Here is a 13,832-nt window from a genome sequence, read left to right as displayed (position 1 = left end):
CTGGAGTGCAATGGCGCGATCTCGGCTCACCGCAACCTCCGCCTCCTGGGCTAAGGCAATTCTCCTGCCTCAGCCTCCTGAGTAGCTGGGATTACAGGCACGCGCCACCATGCCCAGCTAATGTTTTGTATTTTTAGTAGAGACGGGGTTTCACCATGTTGACCAGGATGGTCTCGATCTCTTGACCTCGTGATCCACCCGCCTCGGCCTCCCAAAATGCTGGGATTACAGGCTTGAGCCACCGCGCCCGGCCTCTAAGGACTTACTTTCTTGCCATGTTGTATTTTATTAACTTACATATTGAATAAATGGACTTTTGCAGGCGTCTTCTCATATCGGTAGTTCCACTCAGGCTGCCGTGAGGGATGCAGTTGTCGGAAGACCTCCTGTGGATAAAAAGTCTCAATAGCACCGTAACATGAATTCAAACAAGGCCACAACCAGCCCCTTCTGACTTCTGGGTTTCTGCCACGGCCACAGGTTCATATCCAGAGGAATGGCAAATCTGAGACCATCCAGGAAGAGCTAAAACATGGCACTGTAATAAATGAGCAGACCTCTCCTGTGGTTCCAAATTATTAAATGCACTTCCATTTCTGTTGGAAGCATTTCTTTTCCTTGCTGTTATAGATGCAAGCCTGTGTCTATTCTCATGTTACTCTGCTTTGTGCACTTTATGGGGGAGGAAGCTATAGGAAAAATAGAAATGCAGCTCTTAAGTTCTTTATGTGCCACTTAGTGCCTTTTAAGATTGATTCCATGGTTTTGCAGACACAGTGGGGAGATGAAAGATGCCGTAGATGCCATTTTGGGGTGAAACTTGTCATTTCTTTTATAGTTTACTCTTTTGAGAAGGATTCCTTTTTTTTTTTTTTTTTTGAGACAGAGTCTTGCTCTGTTGCCAGGCTGGAGTGCAGTGGCGTGATCTTGGCTCACTGCAACCTCCACCTCCTGGGTCCAGGTGATTCTCCCGCCTCAGCCTCCCGAGTAGCTGGGACGACAGGTGTGTGCCACCACAGTCAGCTAATTTTTTTTAAATATTTTTGGTAGAGACGGGGTTTCACCATGTTGGCCAGGATGGTCTAGATCTCTTGACCTTGTGATCTGCTCACCTTGGCCTCCCAAAGTGCTGGGATTACAGGCATGAGCTACTGTGCCAGGCCGAGAAGGATTCCTTTTTTAAAAGTTTTCAAAACTTGGAGAAACATCAGAACTAAAGACTAACTATGATATCATTACTCTTAAAAAAAAATTACAATAGGGAATCATGTTGCCATATAGTGTGGAAAAATCATATCATATTTAAATATACCACACTCTGAAATGTGAGTTTTTTACCCAGTAGGCTGACATTTTTGTCGTAACTTGCTCTGGTTTTTTTTTTTTTTTTTTTTTGGTCCCTGTAGCTTCTTTCTAGAAAAAGGGACAAACATGCCTTGAAAAGCCAGAGGGGCTCATAATAAAAGAAATGAGCTAGTACTTTAAGAAAAAAGCTAAGTTTAAATGAACTGTGTGACCTCTGATAAGTCACTTGAAATTGTGCCTTGGTCAGGTTCACTGTAGGTTTACATATGTATGTATGTTGTACACAACTCTTGTAATTTTCACTTGAGAGGTTTTGTTTTTGAGAGTTCTGCATAAGAATGGAATTTTATTATGGATTAGAGGGAAGATATTACCAAATATTACTGCCTTTAATTGATGTCTGATTTCATGCGGCTTAGCAATTAATAAATAACCTGATTTAAAGTCTTCATTCAGAATGTTAATTTGCATTCTCTATCCTATCTAATGTTCTTGATAATGAAGCTAAAATTAACCCATTTTATTTAGTGAATCATCTTCTATTTAATTTTACTTTGGCTAGTCTGGTAGCTTTAAGATAGCTTTGGCTTAGTAAGGACCAAAATCCTACCCAAATATAAACAATTTCTAGAAGTATCTGAGAGTTTTTTTTTCTATTTACCTTGATTAGGAGATAAAAAGTTTTATCTGTTAGTTGCTTTTCCTTTTGGAATTATTGTGGATTTTAAAACTTCTTAAAACTTGCCTGCAAGTGTTTATATAAACATTGAGGTATGTAAGCCTTAATTTCTGAGCTAATTTAGCTTTTGTTATGGGAGAAAGGAAGAGTAAATTTTATATACATGAAGGTAATTACGTACCTGAAGGTAAGATCTGAGTGTAAATTTTATATACATGAAGTGTGAACGAAAGGTAGAAAAAAAGAAAATCCCTTTTAGCATGTAATCTGTTTATCAAAGAATTTTCTTTGGACACTTTACCACTAAGTGTTTTTATAAGTCCTAAGTTCCCAGTATATTATATTCATATTTATATGCCATCTTGCCCTGAAGTTCTTGCTGTTTTATTCACTTGCTGTTACACTTTACAAAAATTTCTGCTTGTTTACTTGCATTTATCAGTGATGCCAAGCTTTGACTGTTAACTTGAAAGCTTGCTTCTGAAATGTTGTTGTGCATTTTCAGGTTTCAGGTGACCTCTTGTCTCTTTGAAAGTTCATACCTATTAGCAGGCTCTATAAATATTGAGATACTTAGCATTTAATACATTCTATAAGTAAATTTATGGATTTCAGAATAATTGTCAAAAGTGGTTCTACTTTTAATGATGAGAAGGGGTGATGTGTCAGAAACTCATTCTAATACTAAAGTATTAGGTCACTTTAAAAAAAGATAATGTATGATTTAATGAAGTCCTAAGATTCAGTTACTATTTAAATTCACCATTTCTGTTTTGGTCTTATAAAGACATCTTGGTTTAATTATCCAGAAGTCCCCCTCACCTTTTTTTTTTTTTTTCCCCTCAGCTCTGCTTCTGGAAAGTGTTTGTAAAGTTTTCTCAGTGAGGATTCTTCAGAGTTTTCTTTGGGCTCTTTTCTCTCAGCAGTAAATTGATGATTTTATATCAACTTTTTCAATAAAAGATGCATTATCATTGCTGGCTATAAATCATCCTGGGGAGATTTATAACCAGGTTAAAAATAATGTCTTATGCTTCTCTCACCTTTCACTTGTGGTTCAGAAGCTCAGACTGTGCGTGCTTGTGTGGTGTTTGTTGCTCTGCCACTTTCCATGCAGGCATTTTAAATTTTGCATATTCCTAACAACATATGGAACTCATTCCTATGAATGTATCAAAAGAGGCTTCTGAAATTTTCCATTAAAATATTTCAGGAGAAATTAAGTGTTGACAATTTGAAAAAATAATTTCAATGAGCTGCTTATAGTAAAAATAATAGAATCAGTTTTCATTCTTTCGCTGAGAAATCTTTCTGTAAGATTGGCTTGTAGATGAAATGAGACAAACTACTATGTATGATGAGAAAACACCTTCAGAATCATGCGTTATTTTTTTATTTTATTTTTTGAGACAGAGGTCTTGTTCTGTCACCCAGGTTGGAGTGCAGTGGTGCAGTCTTGGCTCACTGTAACCTCTGGCTCCTGGGTTCAAGCCATTCTCCAGCCTCAGCTTCCTGAGTAGCTGGGACTACAGGTGCACACCACCATGTCCAACTAATTTTTGTATTTTTAGTTGAGACGGGGTTTTGCCATGTTGGCCAGGCTGGTCTCAAACTCCTGACCTCAGGTGATCCACCCAGCTTACAACTTAGCCTCCCCAAGTGCTGGGATTGCAGGCGTGAGCCACCTTGCCCAGCTGAGTCATGCCTTATATTCATAGTATACTAAGAAATGTTCTTCGGAGGTTTACGTTTTAACACCTCTTTTATACTTGGTAAAATTGCCTGTGAATATTGTTTCTCTTTATTCTTTTTTTTTTGAGATGGACTCTCGCTCTGTCGCCCAGGCTGAAGTGCAGTGGCATGATCTTGGCTCACTACAACCTCTGCCTCCTGCGTACAAGCGATTCTTCTGATTCAGTCTTCCAGGTAGCTGGGATTGCAGGCATGTGCCACTACACCCTGTTTATTTTTGTATTTTTAGTCGAGATGGGGTTTCACCATGTTGACCAGGCTGGTCTCAACTACTTCAGTAATCTGCCTGCCTCAGCCTTCCAAAGTGTTGCGATTACAGGTGTGAGCCACTGCACCTGGGCCTGTTTTGCTTTATTTTTTCCCTTGCATGAAGTAAAGTGCTTTGGTCAAACAGACACAAACAAAAATACTGCCTTGTACTGATGATCAGTTTCACTAGTGGATCACACACAGTGTTCTACTTGGCTTATAAAAATGGTGCCTTGGTACGCCTGTAATCCCAGCTACTCAGGAGGCTGAGGCAGGAGAATTGCTTGAACCAGTACTCGGGAGGTGGAGGTTGCAGCGAGCCGAGATCGCACCACTGCACTTCAGCCTGGGCTGCAGAGTGAGACTCCGTCTCAGGAAAAAAAAAAAAAAAAGTGCCTTGGTTAGGGTGAGTTTGGATAAGTATGTATGTATGAGTTATAGCAAAGTAGGTTGAATCAAGAAGTTCCAGGCAAAAGCAATAAAACAAATAAGTTTTATTTTTTCCTAGGTTCTTTTTAAAAAATGATGTCACTTATATGGGAGTCTTCATAAAACTTTTTTCTTCCCTGGAACTATTGAAATATAATTTAGGATGATTTGATGTTCCATCTCAAGGTGCCAACATGGCTGTGTCATTCTGGCTGACACATTTTTGATCTAACAAAATTCTAGTCAAGGGATAACGGCATAATGAAGAAAAGCTTCAGTTATGAAAATACAAACTATTTGTGTGATTAATTTTTAAAAATGACGTTAAGAAGCCCATTGCAAAAGAACATTTGCAGTTGAATTGTTTTTCTTACGTTGTAAGTCCTGTTGTACCTACGTTTTGGGTAGTGGTTCTCATCTACCTTGGAGTGCATAAGACTTACCTAGCAGGCTTGTTTAAAAAGTTCAGATTCCCAGTTTTGTACCCTAGAGATTGCCTCAGTTGGTATGGACTGTGGCCTTGGAATCATCACTTTTATAAACAGTGGTTCAGAGGCCACAGAGAGAGGCTGCTTCATTGAATGGGAAGTACCAAGGAGAAGGTACAATTCTGTATTGTCTGGAGGCAAGTGGACACTTTTTACCTGAGGTTTAGAATAGGTGGTCTCTGGCCAGGTACAATCAGCAGGCGTTTTCTGTGTTCAGAAGTAGTAAGGATGCCTCTAATTGAGAGGATTATCTAAGCTCCTTACAGCTGTTTTTCTCCGTTGTATTTGTGCCTTCTCTGAAAAACGAATGTACAAGTATCCTATTTTCTAACAGATGTAATTAGGATTTTTAAAGTTTTTCTTTTAAAAAGTAAAATTCAGCACTGTGACTTGAACCCCCAAATCTTTCACATACAGGAAACATTAAGCCACAAATAAAAATAATGAGCAAGAAGGAAGACAAGATCATAACTTCTGTTATTAGTGACCTAACTACCCCATATCAGAAACTTTGCAAAACAGATCTAGGACAGAAAGGTTTTGAAAGACATTTTTCTTTGGGAAGGAATTTCACGTGCCAGAACTCAGGTTTAAATGTAGTGTTTTTATGAGCGAGGGAAGGTAGCATTGATTTCCAAAGCTTTCTAATTGGGTACATGCTGTCATGGGTGTAAGCCTTAAAGGAGTTAATACTAATCTTGTACATACACAAATTTTCCTCAGGTTTTTTTTTTTCTTTTAAAAAATGATTGTTAAAAGTACTTTATGCTAGACCCTTGCCTTTGAGTAGCTTTACAATTTAATATAGTTTTTAAAAAGCACAATGGTCTGAGATTATGCTATTAGTATATTAAAAGCATGTTCCTGTTTTACTCCAATTTGTAAGATCATTTAATGGAATAAAGATCACAACATCATGTTATGTGTGTTTTCCTTCTCTCTCTCCCCCCCCTTTTTTTTTTAAATGTGGGAGGGTCTGTGAAACAGCTTGGCTTGGCAAAGTGAGTAAGAATTCTGATTGGATAACCTTGTGTCAAAAGGAGTAGTGGCAATGTGGTTTGAGTTAGCTTCCTCTGTCCTACAAAACGATACTGAACTAGTATCTTACTAGCATACTCCTGGAGAAGGCTCTATTGTTGGCAGGATTGTTTAAAAGTGAGCACCAGGGCCAGGTGTGGTGACTTATTTCTGTAATCATAGCACTTTGGGAGGCTGAAGTGGGAGAAACGCTTGAGCTCAGGAATTTGAGACCAGCTTGGGTAACATGGAGACACCTTTTACCCGTCTCTAGCAAATAAAAAAGCCAGGCATGGTCATGTGCACCTGTAGTCCTAGCTACTCTGGAGGCTGAGGCAGGATAATCACGTGAGCCCAAGAGTTCGAGGTTGCAGTGAATTATGGTCACGTCACTGTACTGCAGCCTGGGCAACAGAGCAAGACCCTGTCTCTAAAAAAATCAGCGCAAATTTTATTTACAGTAACGTGGACTTGTGAAGATCTCTGAATTTGTAGCACTTTTGTTTGGTTGTCCCATCTGGAGCCAGCTGATTAAACAGTTTCTCTTTAAAGAGTAGGGGCAGGGAAGGTAAAGCTCTACTTAGAGCTTTCTCTTTCACTGATGACCTTGGACACTGGGGAGATTGAATTGAACTTCTCAAATATTGACTAATAGCTAGGTGTGCCCCATTTAGCCCTACAGTAAAAAGATTTCTTCCCTTGTCGGAAACACTGGGTGGGATCAGCACTCTTTGTCCATGCAGCCATCCATCCCTGACTGTGATCATGTGTCAGGTGCTATGCCAGGTGCTGCCCTTGAGTTCATCAGAGTTTAGCAGGCAAAGGGCAAACTCAGAGGCTGATGATGTGAAAAGAATGGTGAAAACAAAGATTCAGGATTTGGGTGCCACCATCGATGTAGATGCTTTCATCAGCATAAGCTGAGGAGAAGGAAAGACCAGGGTGAGGAATATGGTCCTGTATGGATGGGGAGCAGTCAAGCAAACGGGCTTGTCTTTGGCTCATTGACATTCTTGCTTTTGATTACCATATATCACGTTGCGAAAGACAAGTCCAACTCTAATTAACCGAAATCATTTCTTGTAATTGGACATAACAGGAGCAAAACTGACATATAGGGCAAAACTGACGACAGGCACTGGAGGAACTCAAATGTCAAAAGGGTTTTTATTTCAGGGTTCAGTGACCTATTTATCTGCTGTTGCAGACAGGTTTCCTCCATGCCCCGGGAGGGTACAGGCACCAGTGGTTCCAGGCTGATATAATCCACTTTAATGTCCCCTGAGGAAAGAGGCTTTTTTTTTTTTTTTTTTTTTTTTTTTTTTTTTTAGCTACCTATGAAAATATATTTGTGTTTTTTTTTTTTTTTTTTTTTTTTTTTTTTTTTTTTTTGAGACAGAGTTTCGCTCTTGTTACCCAGGCTGGAGTGCAATGGCGCGATCTTGGCTCACCACAACCTCCGCCTCCTGGGTTCAGGCAATTCTCCTGCCTCAGCCTCCCGGGTAGCTGGGATTACAGGCACGCACCACCATGCCCAGCTAATTTTTTGTATTTTTAGTAGAGACGGGGTTTCACCATGTTGACCAGGATGGTCTCGATCTCTTGACCTCGTGATCCACCCGCCTCGACCTCCCAAAGTGCTGGGATTACAGGCTTGAGCCACCGTGCCCAGCATGAAAATATATTTGTATATCTCCATCCCAGAGAAGGCTTCTGAATTGTTTGGGTTGAGTCATGCTCCTTCCATGGTCAATACTGTTGCCTGAGGCCTGAGGCATCATAACCAGCAGATCTGGGTTGCAGGTGTCTGAAATCAGAGTGATGACCATGTACTATGACTGACAGCTCCACCGTAATCACACAGAGTCACCAAATGAAAGACTGCTGGGCAGACCAAAACAAATAATCCACCACAGTTAACCAATTCCATTTAACAAGGACCACTGAACAATAAGAGAGGAAACTTGGAAATTTCCCAGGTTAAAGGTTCTGGAATATTTATTTATTTATTTTATATATATATGGAGTCTCGCTCTGTTGCCCAGGCTGGAGTGCAGTGGTGTGATCTCTGCTCACTGCAACCTCCACCTTCCAGGTTCAAGCGATTTTCCGGTCTCAGCCTCCTGAGTAGTTGGGATTACAGGTGTGTGCCACCACACCCAGCTAATTTTTGTATTTTTAGTAGAGACTTGGTCAGGCTGGTCTCGAACTCCTGACCTCATGATCATGGCCTTTTTTTTTTTTTTGAAACAGGAGTCTTGCTCTGTCTCCAAGGCTGGAGTGCATGGTGCAATCTCAGTTCACTGCAACCTCTGCCTCCCTGGTTCAAATGATTCTCCTGCCTCAGCCTCCAGAGTGGCTGGGAATTACAGGCACCCACGACCACACCTGCCTAATTTTTGTACTTTTAGTAGAGGTGGGGTTTTGCCATGTTGGCCAGGCTGGTCTCAAACTCCTGACCTCATGTGATCTGTCCACCTCGGCCTCCCAAAGTGCTGGGATTACAGGCGTGAGCCACTGTGCCTGGCCTTCTGGAATGTTTTTTAAAGAGAAGGCAGAGATGGTTATGCTGCACATTTAGGCAGTGGAAGCTCTTCAGGGTATTTCAATAGGGACTTATTTGTTCTCTTTCCTCTTCAGTAGGACTTGGGTTTTAAAAGGAATTCAGAAGGAGGTTATACTTCACTTTTCTTTTATAAAAGCCTGAGTTTTCTGGTCAGAGCAAACCCAAAATTGGAATAGTTACATGTTTTGCACCTGTGAAAGCACAGTGTTCAGCTGGCTGATGGAACCCCTTCCCCTGAGACATACTCCTATTTTGAATGTCGTCATGTGAAATTTGTGGATTCTGTTCCTTGTTGTGAAATTTGTGGATTCTGTTCCTTGTGTGCAAAGAGGCATTGCTAACAGCTTCCCTGTAAATGCAGTTTCACTAAAAAAAAAAAAAAAAAATGCAGTTTCCCTGTTCACTTTCCTCACCCTCACACCCTTTCTCCTGCGCTGGCCTTCTTGTGTGTCACGCCACCTGCTGAGACTCCCAACTGGGTCTTTTAGGCCTGCACACCAAATTAGTCTAGGCCATTTTCTCCCTCTTGCTCAGCTTTTCCTCCTCAAAAACTCAGCAAAACAATGTATTCTGGAGGTTCCATCTATCCTCATCAGAAGGCAGAGAATGGAGAGGTTATAAATACTAAAAAACTGGCCAGGTGCAGTGGCTCATGCCTGTAGTCCTAGCGCTTTGGGAGGCCGAGATTGATGAATCACCTGAAGTCAGGAGTTCGAGACCAGCCTGGCCAACATTGCAAAACCCCGTCTCTACTAAAAATACAAAAATTAGCTGGGCTTAGTGGTGCAGGCCTATAATCTCAGCTACTCAGGAGGCTGAGGCAGGAGAATCGCTTGAACCTGGGAGCCAGAGGTTACAGTGAGCCAAGATTGCACCACTGCACTCCAGCCTGGGTGACAGAGCAAGACTCCGTCTCCAAAAAAAAAAAAAAAAAGCTTCCCACTTGTCACAAGAAGAATGGGGCTTCATAGCTGTGCTATGCAGAAATGCCTGGAAACTTTGGATCCTGGCATCGCAGTCCACTTGTCCACCCGCTTTGTGCTGGGGTAAGGACTGTTTCGTTGGTGATGGTGTGGCATCATAAGGCAGTTTCTCAGTAAGTCCTAGGGCCTTTCTTACAGAGCTCCTCTTTTGAGAACTGTGTGAGAAGTGAAAATACACAGCCCTCAATACCACTCCCCTTTCCCAGTATGCTTTATTTTGTTTTGTTTCTGGCACAGTGACAGGAAAAGAAAAGGGAGGTGACATCTGGGTGCTTCTGGAAGCAGAGGGTGAGGAAAGGCAGAAGTCAGCCTGGCTGCCTCAAAACTGAACCTGTGCATCCTGGGTTTGGATGACCTTACAGTCAGTCACTGGCTCAGCATGCTCCGTGATTCGTTTGATGAGTGATAACACACACAAAGCTCTGGTATTTATATTGCCTCTGACTCTCCTTGTCAGAAAGCTGGTGAAGATCATGTGATATTGATGGGCACATACCTATTCTCATGTTAATAACAGCCTCCATGTCTTGTCCGAGGATTTACCACATGCCAGACATCAGGCTCAGCACTTTACAAGCATCATTTCATTTGTTGCTCTCTCTTTGGGGATTTTTTTTTTTTTTTTTTTTTTTTGAGACGGAGTTTCGCTCTTGTTACCCAGGCTGGAGTGCAATGGCGCGATCTCGGCTCACCGCAACCTCCGCCTCCTGGGTTCAAGCAATTCTCCTGCCTCAGCCTCCTGAGTAGCTGGGATTACAGGCACGCGCCACCATGCCCAGCTAATTTTTTGTATTTTTAGTAGAGACGGGGTTTCACCATGTTGACCAGGATGGTCTCGATCTCTCGACCTTGTGATCCACCCGCCTCGGCCTCCCAAAGTGCTGGGATTACAGGCTTGAGCCACCGCGCCCGGCTCGGGGAATGTATTCTTATACGTTATACAGTATCACCAATGCTCCATTTTTTTTTTTTTTTTTTTTTTTTTTTTGAGACAGAGTCTTGCTCTATCGCCCAGGCTGGACTGCAGTGGCGCGATGTCGACTCACTACAACCTCCGCCTCCTGGGTTCAAGTGATTCTCCTGCCTCAACCTCCCAAAGTGCTGGGATTACAGGCATGAGTTACTGTGCCAGGCTACCAAGGCCCCATCTTACAGGCAAAAAGGTTCAGAGAAGGAACCATGGCCTGGGCCCTACAACTATTATAATAAGTAGCAGGGTCAGGATTTGGTCCAAGCATCCTGACTGCAAAGCTCAGTACTGGCACTGGAGTGGTGGGAATACAGAGATGAACAAGAGCTGGTTCTGCTCATGTGAAGTCATATTCCAGTACAGAGGAAGGGCCTGTGTTGGTCATTCATTCTTCATTCATGGAATGCCTATGGTGTGCTAGGTTTTTAAAAATTAGCTTTTGCTTTTTTTTAGTTGGAGTCTTGCTCTGTGGCCCAGGCTGGAGTGCAGTGGTGCAATCTCGGCTCATTGCAACCTCTGCCACCCCGGTTCAAATGATTCTCCTGCCTCAGCCTCCTGAGTAGCTGGATTGGGATTACAGGCACCCACCACCTGTATTTTTGTATTTTTAGTAGAGACATGGTTGGCCAGGCTGGTCTTGAACTCCTGAGCTCAAGTGATCTGTCTGCCTCAGTTGGGAAGATGTTGGTCAAAGTGTACAAAATTTCCGTTAGGAGGAGTAAGTTCACTAGATCTGTTGCACAACATGGTGATTATAGTAAATAACAATGTACTTATGTTCTTGGAAATTACTGAGAGGTTTTGTGTTCTTACCACAAAAGAAGTACGGGTGGTAATGCATATGTTAATTAGCTCGATTTAGTTATTCCGCAATGTATACATATTTCAAAACAACATATTGTACATGACTAATACATGTAATTTTTGTCAATTAAAAAGTACAAAATGGGCCACCTACCATGGCTCACAGCTGTAATCCCAACACTTTGGGAGGCTGAGGCAGGCGGGTCATTTGGGGCCTGGAGTTCGCGACCAGCCTGGCCAACGTGGTGAAACCCCATCTCTACTAAGAATACAAAAATTAGCTGGGCATGATGGTGCATACCTGTAATCCCTGCTACTGGGGAGGCTGAGGCAAGAGAATCACTTGAACCTGGGAGGTGGAGGTTGCAGTGAGCCGAGATCCCGCCACTCTAGCCTGGGTGATGGAGTGAGACTGTCTCAAAATAAAAATAAAAATAAAAATAAAATGAAAAATGAAAAAAGTTATTTCAAAAAGGTCTGTACAGAATTCTTTCCACCTCACGTCTTCTCTTTAAGGATAAGGTTGCTGCTTTTTCTTCTAGTACAGGGAAGGTATCCTTCATCATGGAACTTTCATCTGCTTTTAAGAAACAGAAAAGGGGTCTTCTTGCACCTGCTGATTTTTAAATGCCTTTAATTCAAAACCGTCTATAGGTCACGGTGTACATTTTTAACTCCTTCAGTTTTTAATCTAAAAGCCCATTCTTGGGCGAAGGCGAAGGTAAATTGATCATGACCCTGCAGTGTCATGCGTGTGCAGAAGTCGAGTGTCTGCGACTCCCGGATGCTGGGCGCGCAGGGCAGGGGTGAGGCAGGAAGAGGCGGTGCCGGGGCGAGGAGGGGCGGCGGGCGTCCAGCGGTCCCCAGGGCCGGGGCCGGGCCGTCTGCGAGCCTCTCATTAGCCGGCGGCGCGGGGAGGGGCCAGGTGACCTCACGCTGGCGGGGCCTCCGCGGCCATTAGTCCCTGTCCCATTGCTGGGGCGGCCGCGCAGCCGCCGAGTCCTCGAGGTGGGTGGAGCGGGTCTTTCTGGAAGAGTACTTTGATAAGGCCGGGCGAGGTGCTGCCTGGGATGCTGCTGCTCGTCGGCTAGGAAGAGATGAAATTGGGTGGGGCGGGTGTAGACGAGTCGGCCGAGCCGCCAGCAGGCAGCTGTCGCCTCCTGGGCGCCCGCAGGGCCCCAGCGAGAAAGTTGTAAAAGGGAACCAGGTGGTTGTTCCCGGGGTCCGCGGCGCGCCTCGCACGCTCTCCCCGCCAGAGGCCGCCGTCCCCGGGGTCTGGGGACGCAGTTTCCTGTTAATGACAGTGAATCCCTGCTCCCCCTGCCTCAGACACCTAGGCCGCGAATTCGAGCCTGACCTTGAGGGTCCAACACCGCGAGAGAGAAGATGCGTGCGCCCATTGTAAGTGCGTGCGGGGCGGGGCGGGGCGGGGGTGGTGGGAGCCCCTTGTGAGTTGGGACTCGTCTCGGAGCCTGACTTGTTGCTTATGGGAGAGGAGGACATGGGGCCCACGCCTCTGTCAGCTGCGGGTCGGCGCGCGCCTGTTGGTTGGAATGGCCTCAGGGCGCGTCCTTGCGGGGGCCAGTGTGGGGGCGCCCTGCCTGAAACGCGTCCAGCGGAAGGCTGGACCCAGGGGGCAGGTCTGTCCGCAGAAGTTCGAAGGGCGTTGCCCTCCGGAGCCACATCCAGACACCGGGAGAGGCCTTGGGGGCTGTGTCAGCTGACGCATCCCATGACAAGCCCTGCCAGCACACTGTTACGGCTTTTTGCTATGGCTTTTCCTCTCTCCCAACCTCTGGTTTGGGAAATCCTAACTGTGCTTGGCGACTGTCTCCCTCCTGCCTGGCCAGACAGCAGCAGAGGTATTCCGAGGAAAGGATTTGGAGGTGGACCCACCTTGTGTTGAGCACCTGGCATTCAAGGAGCCCGATCAAGTTCAAATCCAGTTTCCCAGAGTGAAGACTGTATCACTTAATACTCGGGAAATGCCCAGAACAATACCTAGCACACAGTTTGAGTGCGCAACCATAATTCACTGTTGTTATTATCTCAGTCCGTGTAAAGAGGTCAGGAGTTTGAGACCAGCCTGGCCAATATGGTGAAATCCCGTCTCTACTGAAAATACAAAAAATTAGCCAGGTGTGGTGGCGAGCAGCTGGGACTTCCCAGCTGGTCAGGAAGCTAAGGCAGGAGAATCATTTGAACTCAGGACACGGGGGATTGCAGTGAGCTGAGATCACGCCACTGCACTCCAGCCTGGGTAACAGAGTGACACTCCATTTCAAAAAAAAAAAAAAAAAAAAAAGGAGTTTTGCCTGGTGTCAGGGTGTATCTAGCATATTTGACACCTGGAGTGGTCACTTTTTAATTTTTTTGTTTTGAGATGGCGTTTCACTCTGTCGTCCAGGCTGGAGTGCAGTGGTACAATCTCCGCTTGCTTCAGTCTTCGCCTTCTGGGTTCAAGGGATTCTCCTGCCTCAGCCTCCTGAGTAGCTAGGCTACAGGCAGGCGCCACCACACCCAGCTAATTTTTGTACTTCAAGTAGAGTCAGGGTTTCACCATGTTGGCCAAGCTGGTCTTAAACCTCTG

At 44.3% G+C, this 13,832-nt stretch overlaps 2 protein-coding genes across 4 annotated transcripts in view; both read left to right on the top strand.

Moving 5' to 3' along the window:
- Positions 1-5,819, top strand: part of ATL3 (atlastin GTPase 3) — a 58,657-nt gene extending 52,838 nt beyond the window's left edge. Inside the window, exon 13 of the mRNA XM_039471022.2 lies at positions 323-5,819. Within this exon, the coding sequence (XP_039326956.1) occupies positions 323-409 (87 nt within the window). The 3' untranslated portion in view covers positions 410-5,819. The remainder of the gene's footprint in view (positions 1-322) is intronic.
- Positions 5,820-12,160: 6,341 nt separating this feature from the next.
- PLAAT3 (phospholipase A and acyltransferase 3) overlaps positions 12,161-13,832 on the top strand; it is a 47,453-nt gene continuing 45,781 nt past the window's right edge. For 2 of the 3 annotated variants that reach the window (XM_010335953.3, XM_074401617.1), the window contains exons 1-2: positions 12,161-12,250; positions 12,572-12,643. In XM_010335953.3, coding sequence (XP_010334255.1) covers positions 12,629-12,643 — 15 coding nt within the window. In that variant the 5' untranslated portion in view covers positions 12,161-12,250; positions 12,572-12,628. Of the gene's footprint in view, positions 12,644-13,832 lie in introns of all 3 variants that reach the window. The other variant, XM_039471184.2, reaches the window with a different exon arrangement.

Source organism: Saimiri boliviensis, chromosome 6 (assembly GCF_048565385.1).
Source record: "Saimiri boliviensis isolate mSaiBol1 chromosome 6, mSaiBol1.pri, whole genome shotgun sequence".
Lineage (NCBI taxonomy): Eukaryota > Metazoa > Chordata > Mammalia > Primates > Cebidae > Saimiri > Saimiri boliviensis.
This window is presented reverse-complemented; position numbering and strand designations above follow the sequence as displayed.